Source organism: Eretmochelys imbricata, chromosome 1 (genome assembly GCF_965152235.1).
Source record: "Eretmochelys imbricata isolate rEreImb1 chromosome 1, rEreImb1.hap1, whole genome shotgun sequence".
Lineage (NCBI taxonomy): Eukaryota > Metazoa > Chordata > Testudines > Cheloniidae > Eretmochelys > Eretmochelys imbricata.
This window is the reverse complement of record NC_135572.1, coordinates 187,422,089-187,440,120: the sequence shown is the minus strand read 5'-3', so window position 1 is coordinate 187,440,120 and position 18,032 is coordinate 187,422,089. Positions and strand designations below refer to the sequence as shown.

General features: G+C 46.4%; 2 protein-coding genes across 2 annotated transcripts in view; both read right to left on the bottom strand.

The window, feature by feature from the left end:
* Positions 1–7,943, bottom strand: part of MAEL (maelstrom spermatogenic transposon silencer) — a 114,984-nt gene extending 107,041 nt beyond the window's left edge. The window contains exon 1 of the mRNA XM_077820268.1: positions 7,853–7,943. The gene's annotated coding sequence lies outside the window, so the exon portion shown is untranslated. The remainder of the gene's footprint in view (positions 1–7,852) is intronic.
* The window catches only part of LOC144264405 (uncharacterized), a 71,561-nt gene that overhangs the window by 6,927 nt on the left and 46,602 nt on the right, over positions 1–18,032 (bottom strand). Inside the window, 1 exon segment of the mRNA XM_077816195.1 lies at positions 6,520–7,129. Coding sequence (XP_077672321.1) covers positions 6,520–7,129 — 610 coding nt within the window.

Here is an 18,032-nt window from a genome sequence, read left to right as displayed (position 1 = left end):
GCAGTCTATCACTCAGCACTGCATTTCTTCCTACTTGAGTAGGAAAGCAAAACCACGGCTGTTACTCTGAAACCTGTCATCTAGTTACAGTGCAACAATACAGTCTCCTTTTGGCATTGCATTTTATCAGATGAGAGCTAGACAATGATCTTATGTACAAGAAAGTTCTTCTGTCCAACCTGCTACAAAGATATAAAGCCCTACTTCCATCAGATGTAGAAACTGCAAGCTATTCTAGTAGCAAATTACAGGCAAGATTTGAAAAACATTGTGGTTCTGCAATTTTATTCCATGCAAAGCATGGACAGGGCAAGTCTATCATTGTCTATGCAACGTAACATTAGCTAATGCTATCCAAGTTGATAATAATCTGAAGCAGGCACTTAAGTCATCCAAATATTTTGTGGATGTTCTTCTGGTGAGTGAGCCTGCTGAGCAGCTTTCAAATTAACAAGTGTTTTGTATAATACCACTTCAATCCTTTGGTCTGAAATAGCCAAAATAAAAGCCTCAGAATATTATCCAAAGCCAGGTGATTGTAGTTTACAGAGGTCAGGTACTTTTGTGCCCCAACTGCTGCAGACGTTTGTTCTTTGTTTGATAGATAAAGGGGCATATGATTCAGCCAGCAATGAGTATCATCCTTAGAAGACATTCAAAGAAGATGCCTCTCAACTGCAGAGTGGGTAATATCTAACCATTCTGAAATGATCACACCACTGCATAGAAGCCTTACTGCACAGCTACACCATGAGTTTGGGTCTTGCAATTTAATTGCCATACTACAACTTAATGGATTCTGCATCAGTTATGATTAAGGCTCTGTGTTTGTCAAGGAGGTCACGGAAGTCATGGATTCCGTGACTTCCTCCGACCTCTGTGACTTTTGCAGCAGCTGGTGTGGCTGACCCCAGGGCCACTCGAGCAACTGGTTGTTGGTTTATTAAGAGGGGGCGCTTGATCTACAGGTTGTGGAGATTCTGCATTATGGCATGTGTTAGACAGGAGGGTCAAACTAGAACGTCTAACGAAGACAGTGTTTCACAATCAGCGGTCACAAAAGGCAATTGGGGAAGGGTGGAGGCTGTTGAAAATTTTATTGCCATCTAAAGGAAAGAATCTTGCTCTTTGACTTGCTGCAGACCCTTACCCTTGAAGGTCCAGTATTCTTTGTCAACCTCCCAACACTCCTTATCCCCCAATACATTTTATATGTTTATAATTCATACTTTTTTTACTCTTAATCTAGAGCAAATGTAAGGCAGTTGTGAAAATGTTTAATTTCAAATAAGGATTTACAAACTCTAATGGCCTTAAAATCTTTGAATTACGTAGCACTGGTTTAGGGTCTTTCCAGGGATTCTTGGAATTTTTAATATTTCTCCAGAACAGAAGCTTTTATTAAAAAAAAAAAGTCAAGGCAAGAAAAAAGTAGCTTCTAGCCTTTCTGGTCCTAAGGAAAACCTTCTGAAGTGCTGTCTTCCCCAACCTGTAGGCAGACTGAAACAATATCTCTGAGGGGCCTGATCCAGCAAGATTTATTGACAACCTTCAGTGACAGACCCTAGTAGAAGCATAGCACAATACCAATGATCTCAATGGTATGTTCTTGCTGAAACACACCACCACCACTAGCTAATGTCAACACTAGCTGTTTCCCTGTGGATCACTTAGTCGTAGCATTTGGCTAACATACTTTATCCCGCTAATAGTTACATTCAGTTGACGCATTCCCTATACATAAATATAACAAATTCCTGTCCTCAGTCATATTCCCTGCTTCTCCATTCATTTCAGGCTCCATTGCCACTCTCTTAAGCTATCCATCACACTTATTTTTAAGTTATTCTTTTTGTGGAAAGGGAAAATCTGCCATAACCACTTATTTTATATCAGGAACAAAAAGAATCCTAACAAGAGTATTGGTCCATTACTATATGTAAATGGTAGAATTATCTGTAATAATAAAGAAAAGGCAGAAGTATTCTGTATTTGGGAAAAAAGCAACGTAGTTATATGTAACACTCTTTCCATTCCACTAGTATCTCAGAGGATGTTAAACAGCAGCTACTAAAGTTAGACATTTTAAAATCAGCAGGTCTGGCTAGTTTGCATCCAAGAGTTTTAAAAGAGCTGGCTGAGTAGCTCACTGGACCACTAATGTAAATTTCAGTAAGTCTTGAAAACTGGGGAAATCCTAGAAAACTGAATGAAAGCTAACGTTGTGCCAATATTAAAAAAGGTAAATGGGAAGATGAGGAAATTATAGGTCTGTCAATCCGGCATGGATCCTGAGCAAGATAATGAAGCAGCGGATACAGGAATTGATTAATAAAGAATTAAAGGAGAGTGTGTTTCTAGTGAGGTCCCACAGAGATTGGTCTTGCCCCCACATTTTTATCAATGAACTGGAAGAAAATCTAAAAATTTGCAGATGACAAAAAAGTTTGCAGATGACAAAAAATATCATACAGCCATGTAACTATCCTTTTTTGCAATTACAAATAACCAAACCCCACACAGAAAACAAACAAATTGGGAGAATTTGGTGTGGACAAACCTCTCATCCCAGGCACCTCCCCAATACAGGTCCTTCTTTAGAGGGTACTGCTGGGATCCTCTTTGGGGCTGGTGAGCTTTCCTTCAAAGGTGATGGCTAGCAGGAAAGATACTGCAAGTGGGGAAGAATCTTCACTCCCCTTCTCTGTAAGGGCAAAGGTAGAGCCACAATGGGGTCTTCGCTTCCCATCACACCCTGGAAGGAGGGCCTGGGGGAACAGCTCCACTCCTGCTCTACCTTTGTGAAAGGGAGTTGTTTGCACTCAGGGATTCTCTGTGCACTGACTAACCCCAGAATTCTACTCTGCTCTCACACAGGCAGAGAGGTAGTTCATCGGTTAGGGTTCCTGCAGGTGGTGCTGAGCCTGAAGGAGAAAGCCAGCTACAATCCCAGATTGCATGTGGGTAATGGGAAATTGTGAGCGCAGGTTTCACTTGTACAATGCAGACAGCTGGAAAATAATGTTCTCCTTCCACTCATGCAATGAGTTCTCTTCTGCCACTTCAGTCAGTCACCCTGTTGTTGGCATAATATCCATCTCCTGCCATGCAGAACGACCATCCTGCATCCCTCCACTGTACCAGTTTTCCATCTCTATGGACCTCCTCTGAAAGCAACTCTCTTCTCTTCAGCCTCTTTCTTTTGCTGCTATTAGGGAACACTAAGGCATTTGGGATACAGTTTGTATGAAAGACAATGCTGACAATTGCAGAATTGACTAGTGCTTTTGGGTACCCAAGTTGACACCTTAATGGGACTACTTCGGGGACAAGGCTGAATGCACCTACTGCAGACATTCAAATAGGGGAGGAGAGATTCTCATCCAGCTACCTGGTGGAAGCAAAGAATGACTCCAGTTTGGGATCAGTACATTTGTGACATTAGAATGGGAACACAGCATCAGTTCTGGAGAGGTACAGGGATGTCACAATATTGTGGCGAATACTAGCAATGGGTCGAAGCCTGGTTGGTATAAGTCTCCCTAATGTAAGGATATAGGATAGTCAATGTTTGTTCACCTGTACAAACACCAAACTCAATTTTCTGTAACATTTCAACAGAACTCTTTCTTAAACAGGCAAAGAAAATCCATAGAAATGAGAACAAATATTTTAAATAGATACTCTCCTAGGCCTGGCAGCACTAGGGTGTTACTGCCTCTGGCTAAGCAGTCCACAGCTTCAGTAACATCGTGTGCATTTCATGGCTTGCACTTTTTCTCAGGATCGCCATTCTTATGTCACCTCTTGCTTTTTGCCCTTGCCAGCCTCCTATCATTGGAATTGGTTGCGGTCTTAAAAGCCCATCATTATCGCTATCCCTACATTCAGATTTTGTGCGTGTGTGTGTGTGTATTTACAACTCAACATATTTAACCATTTTCGTTCTAGACTAAATAATTTCTTCCCCACTTGGCTTTGAGGATGGAACAGGCATCTCAATAGGTATTTTGTTTACCACAAAGTTTTTTGGAGCTAGAGGTATCAGCACCTTCCATATTATTGCCAATTCCACCCCTATCCAGTACCACCAAGCTTTTGTCTGAACCAACATCCCTTTTAGAGGAGGATACAATAACTCTTCACTTAAAGTCATCCCTGTTAATATTGTTTGTTGTTACGTTGCTGATCAATTAGGGAACATGCTCATTTAAAGCCCTGCAATGCTCTCTTATAATGTTGTTTGGCAGCCACCTGCTTTGTCCACTGCTTGCAGAAAGAGCAGCCAGCTGGAGCTAGTGGTGGGGGCTTGGAACCAGGATGGATCAGCAGTCCTCCTATCGGCTCCCTGCTTCCCTAAGTTCCCTGTGCGGCAGCCACCCAGCAGGCTATCACTTGCCGGCAGTTCAGCTGTCCCTCCCCCCACTGCCATGTGCTGCTCCTGGCCTCTGCCTTGGAGCTGCTCCTGGGATCCTCCTGCTTGCTGTGTGGGGCTGATGGGGAAGAGGGGTGCTAAAGTCAGGTGTCCCCTTCCCCCCACTCCTTTACCCCATTAGGCCATCTCCACAGAGCAGGGTGGGGACACGACAGGGCTCAGGACAGAGAGAGCTTGCTGGCAGCAGCTGCTGTCTCAACTTGCTGGTCTACTTAAAAAGGCAGTGTACTTAGAGTATGGTCAGCGTACTTAAAGGGGCAATGCACATCTCTCTCTCACACACACACACAAGGTGTGTGTCTGTCTCTCTCTGCCATGCTGTCTCCCCTCCCTCCATTTGTGCTGCCTTATAGAGTGAGAAGCTACATTAACAAGTGTTAACCCTTGAGGGCTCAGCTGAGTGCTAGTTCATCATTTAGCAGTAAGGCATTCCCTGGGAAATATCCCACCGTCTTCTAGCCTCTGACTTCACCACCTCAACGAAGCTTAACAATCATCATTGCGGTGTACAGTACTAAATTGTTTAAAACTTATATTGTGTGTGTGTGTGTATATATAGATAGATAGATATAGTCTTTTGTCTGGCAAAAAAAATGTCTGTGGAACCTAACCCCTTCCCCCCCTTTACATTAATTCTTATGGGGAAATTGGATTCGCTTAACATCGTTTCTCTTAAAGTAGCATTTTCCAGGAACATAACTACAACAGTAAGTGAGGAGTTACTGTATGTTCATTGTATTAGTTTTCCCTCTCGCAAAGAATGCTTTAGGAAAACATGCTTGGTGGTCAGTTCTTTCCCCATTCCAAAAATTCTGCCTCCCCATATCTTCCTGTGCAGAAAATCTGTACTTCCTTCATGTCGTGACTTTATAACCAAAAAATCACAGCACATGACTACTCTTAGGCTATGTCTACACTACAGACCTTCCAGCGGCACAGCTGTACTGCTGCAGCTGCACAGCTGTAAGGTCTCCTGTGTAACCACTCTATGCCAACAGGAGAGAGCTCTCCCTGTCAGAATAATTAAACAACCCCCAACGAGCGGTGGTAGCTATGTTGGCAGAAGAGCGTCTCCCACTGACATAGCACTGTCCACACCGGTGCTTCTGTCAGTGTAACTTAAGTTGCCCAGAGGGTGGTTTTTTTCACCCCCATGACTGACAAGTTTTATAGACAAAAGTGCTAGTGTAGACATAGCTTTAGAAATATATGTCATAATCTCCTCTCCATAACAACTGACAATTCCAGATTCATGGTGGTTTAAGTTAAGGTGGTTTATTCAAGGGGAAAAAAAACAAACCACAGAATTATGAAATTAAAATTCATATTAAAGTTTAAGAACACATTTCGTTTAAAATTAAAGTTAAACAAATAGTTTAATTTTTTTTTCAAATGCATGTCATCCTCCTTCTGTTCACCAAATTGTCAATTAGCAGACTGCAGTTAAAACAAATTCATCCTACATACTGATTACACCTTTATAATGTTCATAAAGTGCCACCCACAAGGGCACTTGAGCAAGCATCTTTCTGACAAAAATGTCTATTAGGATGTTAATTGACTTGCTCTTATGGACTAAGTTGTCAAACAGCAGCATATTTGTCACAGACGCATTGATTTCACTACCATTTTTTCAGCAAATACAGTTCCAAGGATATGGCCCAAGTACCATCACAATGTGGGGTAGGGGAAGTGGGGTTAAATAAATATAATCAATAGGAACTAATCTAAAAAAAGTACCAGAAAGTGGGAAACAGGAGCTTAGGTTCTGAAGGGAGCCACAAGGCCTGGGTGAAGTCTGGCAAGAATGCCAAAGCCTGATTAATGTATGGAGAAAGTGTTATGATTTGATCCACGTTTTACCCTTATCACCACTAAAAATAAAAGGCCATGATTCCCCTGAACATTTAACTCTTCCCAGTTTCCTCCTGTTGTGGTGCTTCATACCCACTCCCAAACAATGGCTAGAACCATCATCACGCTAAGGATGTGCTCCCTCCCCAACATCACACTGCAATGCTCAGCTAGCTACTCCCTACAGGCAGGGCCGTATTCCCCTTCTTCCCAGCAGTGGTGGTCCCTACTGTGCATGGTGTTTCTGGTGCCGCACAAGCTGTGGCTGGAAGCGGAAGCACTTCCCGCACTGAGCACAGTGGTAGGGATTCTCTCCCGTGTGGATCCGCTGGTGTTTGATCAGATTGGAGTTCCCACTGAAGCACTTCCCACACTCAGTGCATTTGTAGGGTTTCTCCCCGGTGTGGGTCCTGCTGTGGTTGATCAGATCGGAGCTCTGGCCAAAGCTCTTCCCACACTCCATGCACGTATAGGGCTTGACGCCGTTGTGGATCCTCTGGTGCTGGATGAGGTGTGAGCGCTGGCTAAAATTTTTGCCACACTCGGGACATTTGTATGGCTTCTCTCCCGTGTGCATTCTCTGGTGTTTTATACATGTGGAGCTATCACTGAAGATCTTCCCGCACTCAGTGCATACATAGGGCTTGTGCCCTGTGTGGATCCTCTGATGTTTAATAAGGTTGGAGCTCTGGCTGAAGCTCTTCCCACACTCGTGACATGTGTAGGGCTTCTGGCCCGTGTGGATTCTCCGGTGCTGAATAAGGTGTGAGCTCTGGCTGAAGCCTTTCCCGCACTCTGTGCATTTGAAGGGTCTCTCCCCCGTGTGCATTCTCTGATGCTGGATCAGGTGTATGCTTCGACTGAAGCCCTTCCCACATTCAGAACATATGGTTGGTCTCTCTGATCGGGGTGTTCGTCTGGGGACAATGTCCTCTCCTTGCTCCTGGAGGTCTTGTTCACCATGAGTGGATTCAGTTTGTTTCCTCTCTGAAGGGTTCTCTCTCTGTAGCATTGCTGAGTTGTGCTGACTCACATGGGCTTTTCCCAAGTCCGGACCATGGGATATGTCTCCTCCGGATCTCACTGAAAACACCCGCTGCAGTTCCATGCTTGCAGAATCTTCCTGCTGAGGAATCTCCTCCTGTCCACTGTGATCTCCTGGCAAAGATAAGATTATTCCAGACATGGTTATTCTCTGTGCTTGGGAGAAAGGAAGCCCTGGGAAGAGGATTTGCAAAGGACTCGTGACTACTGCTGAAGGTCAGAAGCCAGGTCTTTCCCAAATAAGAGTGGAGGGGATGAATTCAGCTTCCACAACTCTTCTTAACACTCAGCGTACAGGTGAGGGTAGACAATACTAGCAGAAGTGAGTCAGGAAGGGCAGAAAGCCATCCTTGATATTTGCCCAGGAGATAGGAGAACTGGTTACAATGTAAGAAAACTAATGACAAAACGGAACAAGATGACATGAGGCAGAACCATGAGCTGACAGTTGCTATTGGAATTCCAACTTCTTTTACTTCACTCATTGAGTGTTTCCAAGTTGGTTCAGCTTATCCTCACCTGTGTGGGTGTATGTCAAGAGCTCCGTTTCCTTGAGAGCCTGATGACCTGGGTCAGATAGTTCTTTGCCTTGTTCCATTTGGGAGGCCATGCCACATTTAGGAATTGGAAAACCTGCTCATGAGAAAGAAAACATCATGGCTTGTTAAATATTCAACCAATGCTTGTCACAAAAGATGTTTTTAATCCCAGCTGCTCTAATGGGGAGGGGAGGGAGCAGAGCAGAGTCTGGAAGGGATGAATCCCCTGAATGGCTGGGAAAGTGTTCCAGCATACAATTCGGGGAATAACGGTTCTGATGGTAGATGTATTTTATCCGTGTAGGAGATTCAAGGATCCCTCTTAATGGGAGAATGATATTATATAGAAAGCCAACAAGAGACCCCCTCGAATCCCTTTTTTAAGTTGGTGACAGTCCCGGGTAGAGGTGTGTTGCAAACCCAGGAAATTCCAGCAACGTTTGTATGCTCAGGCGTGAGATACAAGGACAGGAGTGGGCTGTCAACTGCACTTCTGAAAATCCTTCTAAATGGGCAGGGAGAGTCACACCCAGGTTCTGAGGATTAAAGGGTCTAAATCCCCCAGGAAAGAACCTTGTGCTGAAGCAAATGAAATCACTTCAGAGATGCTCATAAAAAAGGTGACTCCTTACCTAGTGAGATGAGATTCTGGTAGTTCTCCTGCATGTCATCCCTGTTGAGTTCCATCAGCCCTTTGCCATAAAGCCCTGCTAGGTCTTTGGACAGCACAACCACAGCATAAAATGCCAATAGTACCTAAAACAAGCATTCTCCATTCAGTATTTGCTGCTCCAAGGACAATCCCACTGCTAAGTAGCAAGAGGTAGTGAGAGGAGCAGGAGGGGCACCGGAACTGGGAGTTGCTGCAGAGAAGAACAGATGAGACACAATGGCAAGAAAAAGGGAAGGGGGAAAACCTCAAAAGTCACAGAGAGAGAAAGGAGGATGGGGAAGGAAGAAAACCAAAGGGAGGAGTGGGCAGTCCTACGGTTCACCACGACCAACTAACGTGTTAAAACTAAAACTTGCCCTGTCTACAGTAGTATTTTTAAAAAGCGTTTGCTACCACTCTTAAGTATCTCCTAGGCTCTGGCTGCACTAGAATTTTCACCTCAAGTTAACAGTTTGTTAATTAATGCTAGGTCATTAACACTTTGGTAAAGGCCAGTGTGTATACTTTTCAGATGTTTGTTCCAGGCTATATGTTTATTCTTTACTCTAGGCTGATCCCCAGGGAAACCACAGATGATTGAGAGCTTCCAGACAAGTCTTCATAAAGGTGTTCGTGACTTCAAGTCAATTTGCAATCAACTAACTGGAGGTAAGAACTCAAGGGAAGACAAGCCCACAGCGTGAACAAGTGCTTACAGGTGATGGGCTACTTCCCCCACTTGTGCCCATTCACTCATCAACAATGGTTGGGAAAGTGGCATTACTGGCATGTTAAGTGCATACATGTTAGTAGTATACAAGTTTCAGATCTAATAAGCCATCAAGATGAACAGGACAGGTAACATCCTCAGATTGGTGTTTTTCTTAAAGCACCAGTTTCTTGAGTCCTGTGATTACATGAGAATCTCAAGCTTTTGTTAAACATTTCTCCCCCTAATGGTTGCAAATAAAAGCTTGAAAACTTGAACCCTAAAGGCTCAAAAACGAGGAAAGTAAAAAGAACCCCAAAATTATTTATTTAAAAATAAATAATGATTTGGGGGACCCAACTCAATTTTTTTTTAATGCCTTGGATTAGCAAAATTGCAGACCAGTTGTTTCAGGCTATAAGTAGATCTCCACATTGTGTTACATTCCCTTAAATACCAGATGCACAAGAAACTTTTTAACTTCTACAGGAACTCAATAGGCAGGCAGCAACTGCCCCCATTAGATGTAGGGTGCTCTACACTGCTCTTGGCAACTCCAAGCACTATGAAACACTATTCTAGCATATGTCCAATATGGGTATGTGAAGGATCGGAAGGGGAGATCACTTTCAATGGCCCTTTTGGTTCCGAGGGCTGGTCTACACTGGGGATTTCAGCCATCGGTGACTTTCCCAACAGCATAGCTGCATCAGAGCAACCCCAAGTGTAGACAGGCAGAACCACTATAATCTGCAATTTGTGCCAGTGCAATTTACCCCTGCTTTAACCAGAAGTGACCAAGGTCTTGTCTACACTAGCAGGTTACATTGATACAGCTCCACTACTGGCTGGACCCAAAGGCTGTAACTGCTGGGATTGCTAGAATATATTAGTTAGGGATGGGCAAACATCCCAACATCCAGGCAATACTTGTATTCGGAGGCCGTATTATTGGATATTAACAAGTATATAAGCTTACAATGGAAATACCATGAATGAAAATATAAGCAATCAGGCAGCAGCAGAGAGGGGCTTCCCCTCATACTCAACCTTCAACTGTGCTGCAGCAGTAGCAGAGATCCACAGTAAAACTAAATTGGCCAGCCTGGAACAGGCAAAGAGAATGAAGTCTCTCTTCAGAGGAGGCAAAGATAAGTGAATCCTATGGCTCCCCCGTTCCCCCCTTGCTTTAGAATTCTTGTGTGCCACTGGCAAGCATATTCTGATGAAGTGAGCTGTAGCTCACGAAAGCTTATGCTCAAATAAATTGGTTAGTCTCTAAGGTGCCACAAGTCCTCCTTTTCTTTTTACGGATACAGACTAACACAGCTGCTACTCTGAAACCTGTCAATATTCTAGGGGTGTTTTCATTCTGTCCTGAGCCAGCAGACCAAGGAGAGGGTAAGAGTCTGTAACCCTTCACCCATGCTCATAGTTGGAGTTTTAATAAATGTTTATCATTTTGCTTTTAATTCCACTCAGCTACATGTAATTTTTATGGCTCAGCCAAGATATTTTTGGTTTATAGGGATTACTCTGGTGCGGAGTTCCATGTTTTCAGCAAGACATTTTCTATCCCTTAGGCTCCTGGAATCTGTTCCTGCAGGAGAACAGACAGCGTAATGCTTCCATTCTCCACACTGTGAACCCTGGGGACTACTGGGCAAAGATTAGATTTTGAGGAAGCAATCCAATTATACTGTGTATATTTTTCCCCAGCACTGAATAATGCTCACTTTCTGCTCCCAATGGTAACAGATTTTTGCCACAGGGAAGAATATATCTACTTCAATAGCACAAGCCTGCCTGGCAAGTATTACTCTTATCTTTGGGAGACTAGGTGAGCGAGGTAATATCTTTTATTGGACCACCTTCTGTTGGTGAGAGAGACAAGCTTACACAGGGCTGGACTCTGCACCAGCAGACAGACCCCTTTTCATTCTGGCCCCCATTACTGGCTACTAGGGGGATTCAGCCTCATTTACATAGCAAGCTGATATCTCTAGATCCTCTAGCTCCATGCTGCTTGCAGAACGAACCTGCATGGTTTTGTAAGGGTGGGAGGCTATAATCCAGCAAGGGGTTGAAGCAGGAGGTACCAGGCATTCCAGAATTGCAATTCCCCCGTCAGCTGAGTGGGGACAGTGGAACATACAAGCAGAGTTTGCTATGTCAGGTGTAGTGCTAGAGGATCCTAGGGTGAGATGCTGAAAGAATGGGGTGCAAGTGGCCGGCTGGAAAATGCTAGGGGGATAGAATGCAAGAATAAGAGGATTGTGGGACTGCTAGACCATGCTGCTTGACCAGAAAAGGGTGCAGTAATAGAGGGAGACTGCTGTATTGTGGCCGGATGGTGGTGTATGAATGGGGAACTGCTGGGGTCTGTCTGGAGAGGGGGGCAAGGATGGGGAGGGCTGCCAGCTGGAGTGCTAGTGAGATAAAAAATATGGAGCAGGGGTTCAAACGGAAATCTGCAAAGGGGCAGGAGGACAGATGATTCCTGGGGAAGGGGGACAAGCTGTGTGAAGGTGGGTGGCTGCAGGAGGAAGTGGGGACAGGAAAAGCTAATGGAAAACGTCAAAAGGGGGTGCAAGAATTGAGCGTCACACTCCTGGTCTGTGCCACAGGAAAGGGGTGCAGAAATAGGGTGGCATCCCTGGGGAGCACCGTGGAGGAAGAGTAATAAATGGAAAGGAGCAGGAGCTGAAAGGGAAAAGGGAGTCTGGTCTCTAAGGAAACATTGGTTCAGGTAGGAGTGGGGGGAAAGAGAAACGTCCCTCATTTTTTCAGCTGGGGGCTGGATGCATTCCCACTCTGGAAGGGGCCCCAGGGGCAGGGCCAGTTTGCGGCTCTCTGTGCCGCTCTCGCAGAAGTCCCATCCTGAAAACACAGTCAGTGTCTTTGCTAGCAGTCACGTGGCTTCGAAGCGCCGAGTGATTGTTTTTGCGGCGGGCTGTCCAACGCTGCCCGCCCAGGCTGCCGGACCCCGCCGCCCGCCGCCCCGGGAGCAGACGCCTGCACGGCTCGCCCCCCGCACACCTGCAGCTCCGCTTCCACAGCCCCCTTTGACCTACCTGCAAGAAAACGCGGGCAGGGGTTGCAGCCTCCAGCCCCGGGCTCTCCTCCCGGAGAGAGGCGGCGCTTCAGCCGGGCAGAGCTCCCCACTCACTCCCCAGATTGCAGCTTCCTGCCTGGGCACCGGGGAGGGCAAAGGACGCTTCCTGGGCGGAGCCTGCGGGGCGAGCGGCTACTCCGCGCTGCTGAAGGCGGGGAGCTCTCCAGGGATCCTACCCGGCTGGGCACGGCCAGGTGTCAGAGCTGCTGGGAGCCAGGCACCTCACACCATGGCCGCCGCTGCTCCATGCATGTTAGCGGGAGCATGATCCGGGACGTAGCAAGGGCCAGCCGCAGCAGCCATCTTAGCAAAGTGTGTGTGTGTGTGGGGGGGACACACCCCACCAGACACGCTACTGAATGTCCAGCCCGTGCCCGGCGTGGAAACACGATGGTGGCAGAAGCCCTTCCTTGCAAGGTTTCAGAGTGGCAGCCGTGTTAGTCTGTATTTGCAAAAAGAACGGGAGGACTTGTGGGACCTTAGAGATGAACACATTTCTTTGAGCATCAGCTTTCCTAGCTCAGGAAAGCTGATGCTCAAAGAAATGTGTTCATCTCTAAGGTGCCACAAGGCCTCCATTCCTTGCAAGGTTGCCAGCTCTCTGGTATGCTACTTAAAGCCCCAGCACCTGGAGTCAAATGATTGCAAATCTCAGCTTATTTGTATTTTAAGATTAAAAAGTTTCTAGCCCTCATGATTGTGGAGGAGAGCCTGAGTGTATAACCTGAATACATCGTAAAGGCTCAAAAATCCCAAGGGAAACATATAACCCCCAAACTTCTTTAAAAACATGATTTTTAAGGCAATTTTCTGATTTTTAAAAACATTTTGGGTCTAGACTGTAAGCTGTCTGGGACATAGGCTTTTTGGTCTGTCTCAAAAAAAACCCCCTGCAGCCAGTCAGCAACACCCATTTCTGCAATCAGCTCTTGATGTTTTACAAAGTGATAGTGAGCTGTAGCCCATGAAAGTTTATGCTCAAATAAATTTGTTAGTCTCTAAGGTGCCACAAGTACTCCTTTTCTTTTAAGGTGCTGATAATCACCCCACATAGGATAGCAAGCGGCTTCATTGCCCTCCCTGTGCAACAGGACTTTGTATGTATGCAGTGTTGTTGCTATGTCAGTCCCAGGGTATTAGAGAGACAAGGTGGGTGAGGTAATATCTTTTATTGGGCCAACTTCTGCTGGTGAGAGAGACAAGCTTTCAAGCTTACACAGAGCTCTTCTTCAGCTCTGGGAAATGTAAGTGTAAGCACAAAAGCTTGTCTCTTTCACCAACATAAATTGGTCCAATACAAGACATTACCTCACCCACCTGGTCTCTCCAGCACGACTCTGTCACAAAGTCCAGCAATCAGTCTCCCTCTCTTTCTCTCACTTAAGCCCCTTTCCTTTCTGTGCACTTCTCCCCGATACCCACCCCCAGGGAGGTAGGGTGGGACTTTGATCACTTTTGGGCCCAGGCATTTTTAGTATTTAAGGAATAGGTTGTGTGAAAGGCATATTTGAAAGAAAGCAGCATGTCTAGAAAGTTGGAACAGGGAATTGGGAATCTGGAGATTAGGCAGTATTATGTTCATTGCTTTAAGGTCCCTTTAAATTGTCCAAAATTATTATTTGAAGGAAAAACATTGCAGAAGATAATATTTTTATGCTTGTAGTGCCTTTAGCTGAGCTCCGCTAGAGCTTTTACAAATTTTAAGCCTCACAACATCCCCCAGAACTTCAAAGGGATAAGTTTGGAAGAAATAAACTTTTAAAAAAACATTGTTTTTATAGTTTAACTACCATATAATCAACTACATAACTCAAATTATCAAAAATTGGTGTTTATACAATATATATCCTGTGATTCATAGGCGCTGACTCCGTGGGTGCTCCAGGGCTGGTGCGCCCATGGAGAAAAATGGTGGGTGCTGAGCACCCACCAACAGTCTCCCTATCAGAACCTCCCCTCCCTCCAGCGTGTCCAGCCCCCTGGCAGGCACCACCGATCAGTGCCTCCCCATCCCTCCCAGCACCTACCGTGGATCAGCTGTTCTGCAGCATCTGGAGGCGCTGGGGAGGGGAGAGGGAGGAGCGAGGATGTAGCGTACTTGGGGGAAGGGGCAGGGCGGGGGTGGGAAGGGGCAGGGCGGGGGTGGGAAGAGGCGGGGCAGGGGCAGAGCAGGGGTGGGGTCCTGGGGGAAGGAGTTGAGTGGGGGCAGGGCCTGGGCAGAGCCGGGGCGGGGAGCACTCCCCAGCAGATTAGAAACTCAGCGCCTATGCTATGATTTAGCTGATACAGGAAAAAAAAACTTCAGATGAAGGTAACTTTTCTAGGAGGTGGGCTAAAGAGATTGAATTGCACAAAATGTATGTGTTATGTTAATGAATAAATCTAGGTTCTGCTGCCTCTACGTTTCCTTCAATAAATACTCCTTTTACCTCCATCAATTCTTAGCCCTGGTCTACACTAGGAGTTGAGGTCGAATTTAGCAGCGTTAAATCGATTTAACCCTGCACCCGTCCAGACGATGAAGCCCTTTTTTTCAACTTAAAGGGCTCTTAAAATTGATTTTCTTACTCCACCCCCAATTTAGGGATTACCATTGAAATCGGCCTTGCTGGGTCGAATTTGGGGTACTGTGGACGCAATTAGACGGTATTGGCCTCCGGGAGCTATCCCAGAGTGCTCCATTATGACCGCTCTGGACAGCACTCTCAACTCAGATGCACTGGCCAGGTAGACAGGAAAAGGCCCACGAACTTTTGAATTTCAATTTCCTGTTTGGCCAGCGTGGCAAGCTGCAGGAGAATGCAGAGCTCATCAGCAGAGGTGACCATGATGGAGTCCCAGAATTGCAAAAGAGCTCCAGCATGGACCGAACAGGAGGTACGGGATCTGATCTCTGTATGGGGAGCGGAATCCGTGCTATCAGAACTCCGTTCCAGTTTTCGAAATGCCAAAACATTTGTCAAAATCTCCCAGGGCATGAAGGACAGAGGCCATAACAGGGACTGAAGCAGTGCCGCGTGAAACTTAAGGAGCTGAGGCAGGCCTACCAGAAAACCAGAGAGGCAAACGGCCGCTCCGGGTCAGAGCCCCAAACATGCTGCTTCTATGATGAGCTGCATGCCATTTTAGGGGGTTCAGCCACCACTACCCCAGCCGTGTTGTTTGACTCCTTCAATTGAGATGGAGGCAACACGGAAGCAGGTTTTGGGGACGAGGAAGATAGCTCACAGCAAGCAAGCGGAGAAACCGGTTTTCCCGACAGCCAGGAACTGTTTCTCACCCTGGACCTGGAGCCAGTACCCCCCAAACCCACCCAAGGCTGCCTCCCGGACCCGCCAGGCAGAGAAGGGACCTCTGGTGAGTGTACCTTTTAAAATAGTATACATGGTTTAAAAGCAAGCATGTTTGATGATTAATTTGCCCTGGCATTCGTGGCTCTCCTGGATGTACTCCCAAAGCCTTTGCAAAAGGTTTCTGGGGAGGGCAGCCTTATTCTGTCCACCATGGTAGGACACTTTACCACTCCAGGCCAGTAGCACGTACTAGGGAATCATTGTAGAACAAAGCATTGCAGTGTATGTGTGCTGGCGTTCAAACAACATCCATTCTTTATTTCTCTGTGTTATCCTCAGGAGAGTGATATCATTCATGGTCACCTGGTTGAAATAGAGTGCTTTTTTTAAGGGGACATTCAGAGGTGCCCGTTCCTGCTGGGCTGTTTGCCTGTGGCTGAACAGAAATGTTCCCTGCTGTTAGCCACAGGGAGGGGGAGGGATGAGGGGCTAGCCACGTGGTGGGGGGAGACAAAATGCAACCTTGGAACGAAAGCACATGTGCTATGTATGTAATGTTAACAGCAAGGTTTACTGTGAAAGAGTGTACCCATTGTTCTATAAAATGTGTCTTTTTAAATGCCACTGTCTTTTTTTTTCTCCACCAGCTGCATGTGTTTCAAGGATCACAGGATCTTCTCCTTCCCAGAGGCTAGTGAAGATTAGAAGGCAAAAAAAAAAACCCGCACTCGCGATGAAATATTCTCGGACCTCATGCTGTCCTCCCACACTGACAGAGCACAGACGAATGCATGGAGGCAGACAATGTCAGAGTGCAGGAAAGCATAAAATGAACGCGAAGAGAGGTGGCGGGCTGAAGAGAGGGCTGAAGCTGAAAGGTGGCAGCAGCGTGATGAGAGGAGGCAGCATTCAATGCTGAGGCTGCTGGAGGATCAAACTAATATGCTCCAGCATATGGTTGAGCTGCAGGAAAGGCAGCTGGAGCAAGACCGCTGCTACAGCCCCTGTGTAACCAACCACCCTCCTCCCCAAGTTGCATAGCCTCCTCACCCAGATGCCAAAGAACGTGGTGGGGGGGCCTCTAGCCACTCCACTCCAGAGGATTGCCCAAGCAACAGAAGGCTGACATTCAATAAGTTTTAAAGTTTCAAACTTTTAAAGAGCTGTGTGGCCTTGTCCTTCCCTCCTTAGCTTACAAGGAAGTAGAGTGAACCAAGGGCCGGGGGGCGGGGGGTGTTTCATCAAGGAGAAACAAACAGAACTTTCACACTGTAGCCTGGCCAGTCATGAAACTGTTTTTCAAAGCTTCTCTGATGCGCACTGCGCCCTCCTGTGCTCTTCTATCCGCCCTGGTGTCTGGCTGTGCTTAACCAGTGGCCAGGCGATTTGCCTCAATCTCCCCCTTACTCTCACAGAGATTGTGGAGCGCACAGCAAGCAGCAATAACCGTGGGAATATTGGTTTAGCTGAGGTCTAACCGAGTAAGTAAACTGCGCCAGCGCGCTTTTAAATGTCCAAATGCACATTCTACCACCATTCTGCACTTGCTTAGCCTGTAGTTGAACAGCTCCTGACTACTGTCCAGGCTGCCTGTGTATGGCTTCATGAGCCATGGCATTAAGGGGTAGGCTGGGTCCCCAAGGATAACTATAGGCATTTCAACATCCCCAACGGTTATTTTCTGGTCTGGGAATAAAGTCCCTTCCTGCAGCTTTTGAAACAGACCAGAGTTCTTGAAGATGCAAGCATCATGTACCTTTCCCAGCCATCCCACATTGATGTTGGTGAAACGTCCCTTGTGATCCACAAGTGCTTGCAGCACTATTGAAAAGTACCCCTTGCAGTTTATGTACTTGCCGGCTTGGTGCTCCGGTGCCAAGATAGGGATATGGGTTCTGTCTATGGCCCACCACAGTTAGGGAATCCCATTGCAGCAAAGCCATCCATTATGACCTGCACATTTCCCAGGGTAACTACCCTTGATATCAGCAGATCTTTGATTGCGTTGGCTACTTGCATCACAGCAGCCCCCACAGTAGATTTGCCCCTCCAAATTGATTCCCAACTGACCGGTAGCTGTCTGGCGTTGCAAGCTTCCACAGGGCTATTGCCACTCGCTTCTCAACTGTGAGGGCTGCTCTCATCTTGGTACTTTGGTGTTTCAGGGCAGGGAAAAGCAAGTCACAAAGTTCCATGAAAGTGCCCTTACGCATGCAAAAGTTTCGCAGCCACTAGGAATCGTCCCAGACCTGCAACACTATGCGGTCCCACCAGTCTGTTCTTGTTCCCCGGGCCCAGAATCGGCGTTCCATTGCATGAACCTTCCCCATTAGCACCATGATGCCCGCAATGCCAGGTCCCGTGCTTTGAGAGAAGTCTGTGTCTGTGTCC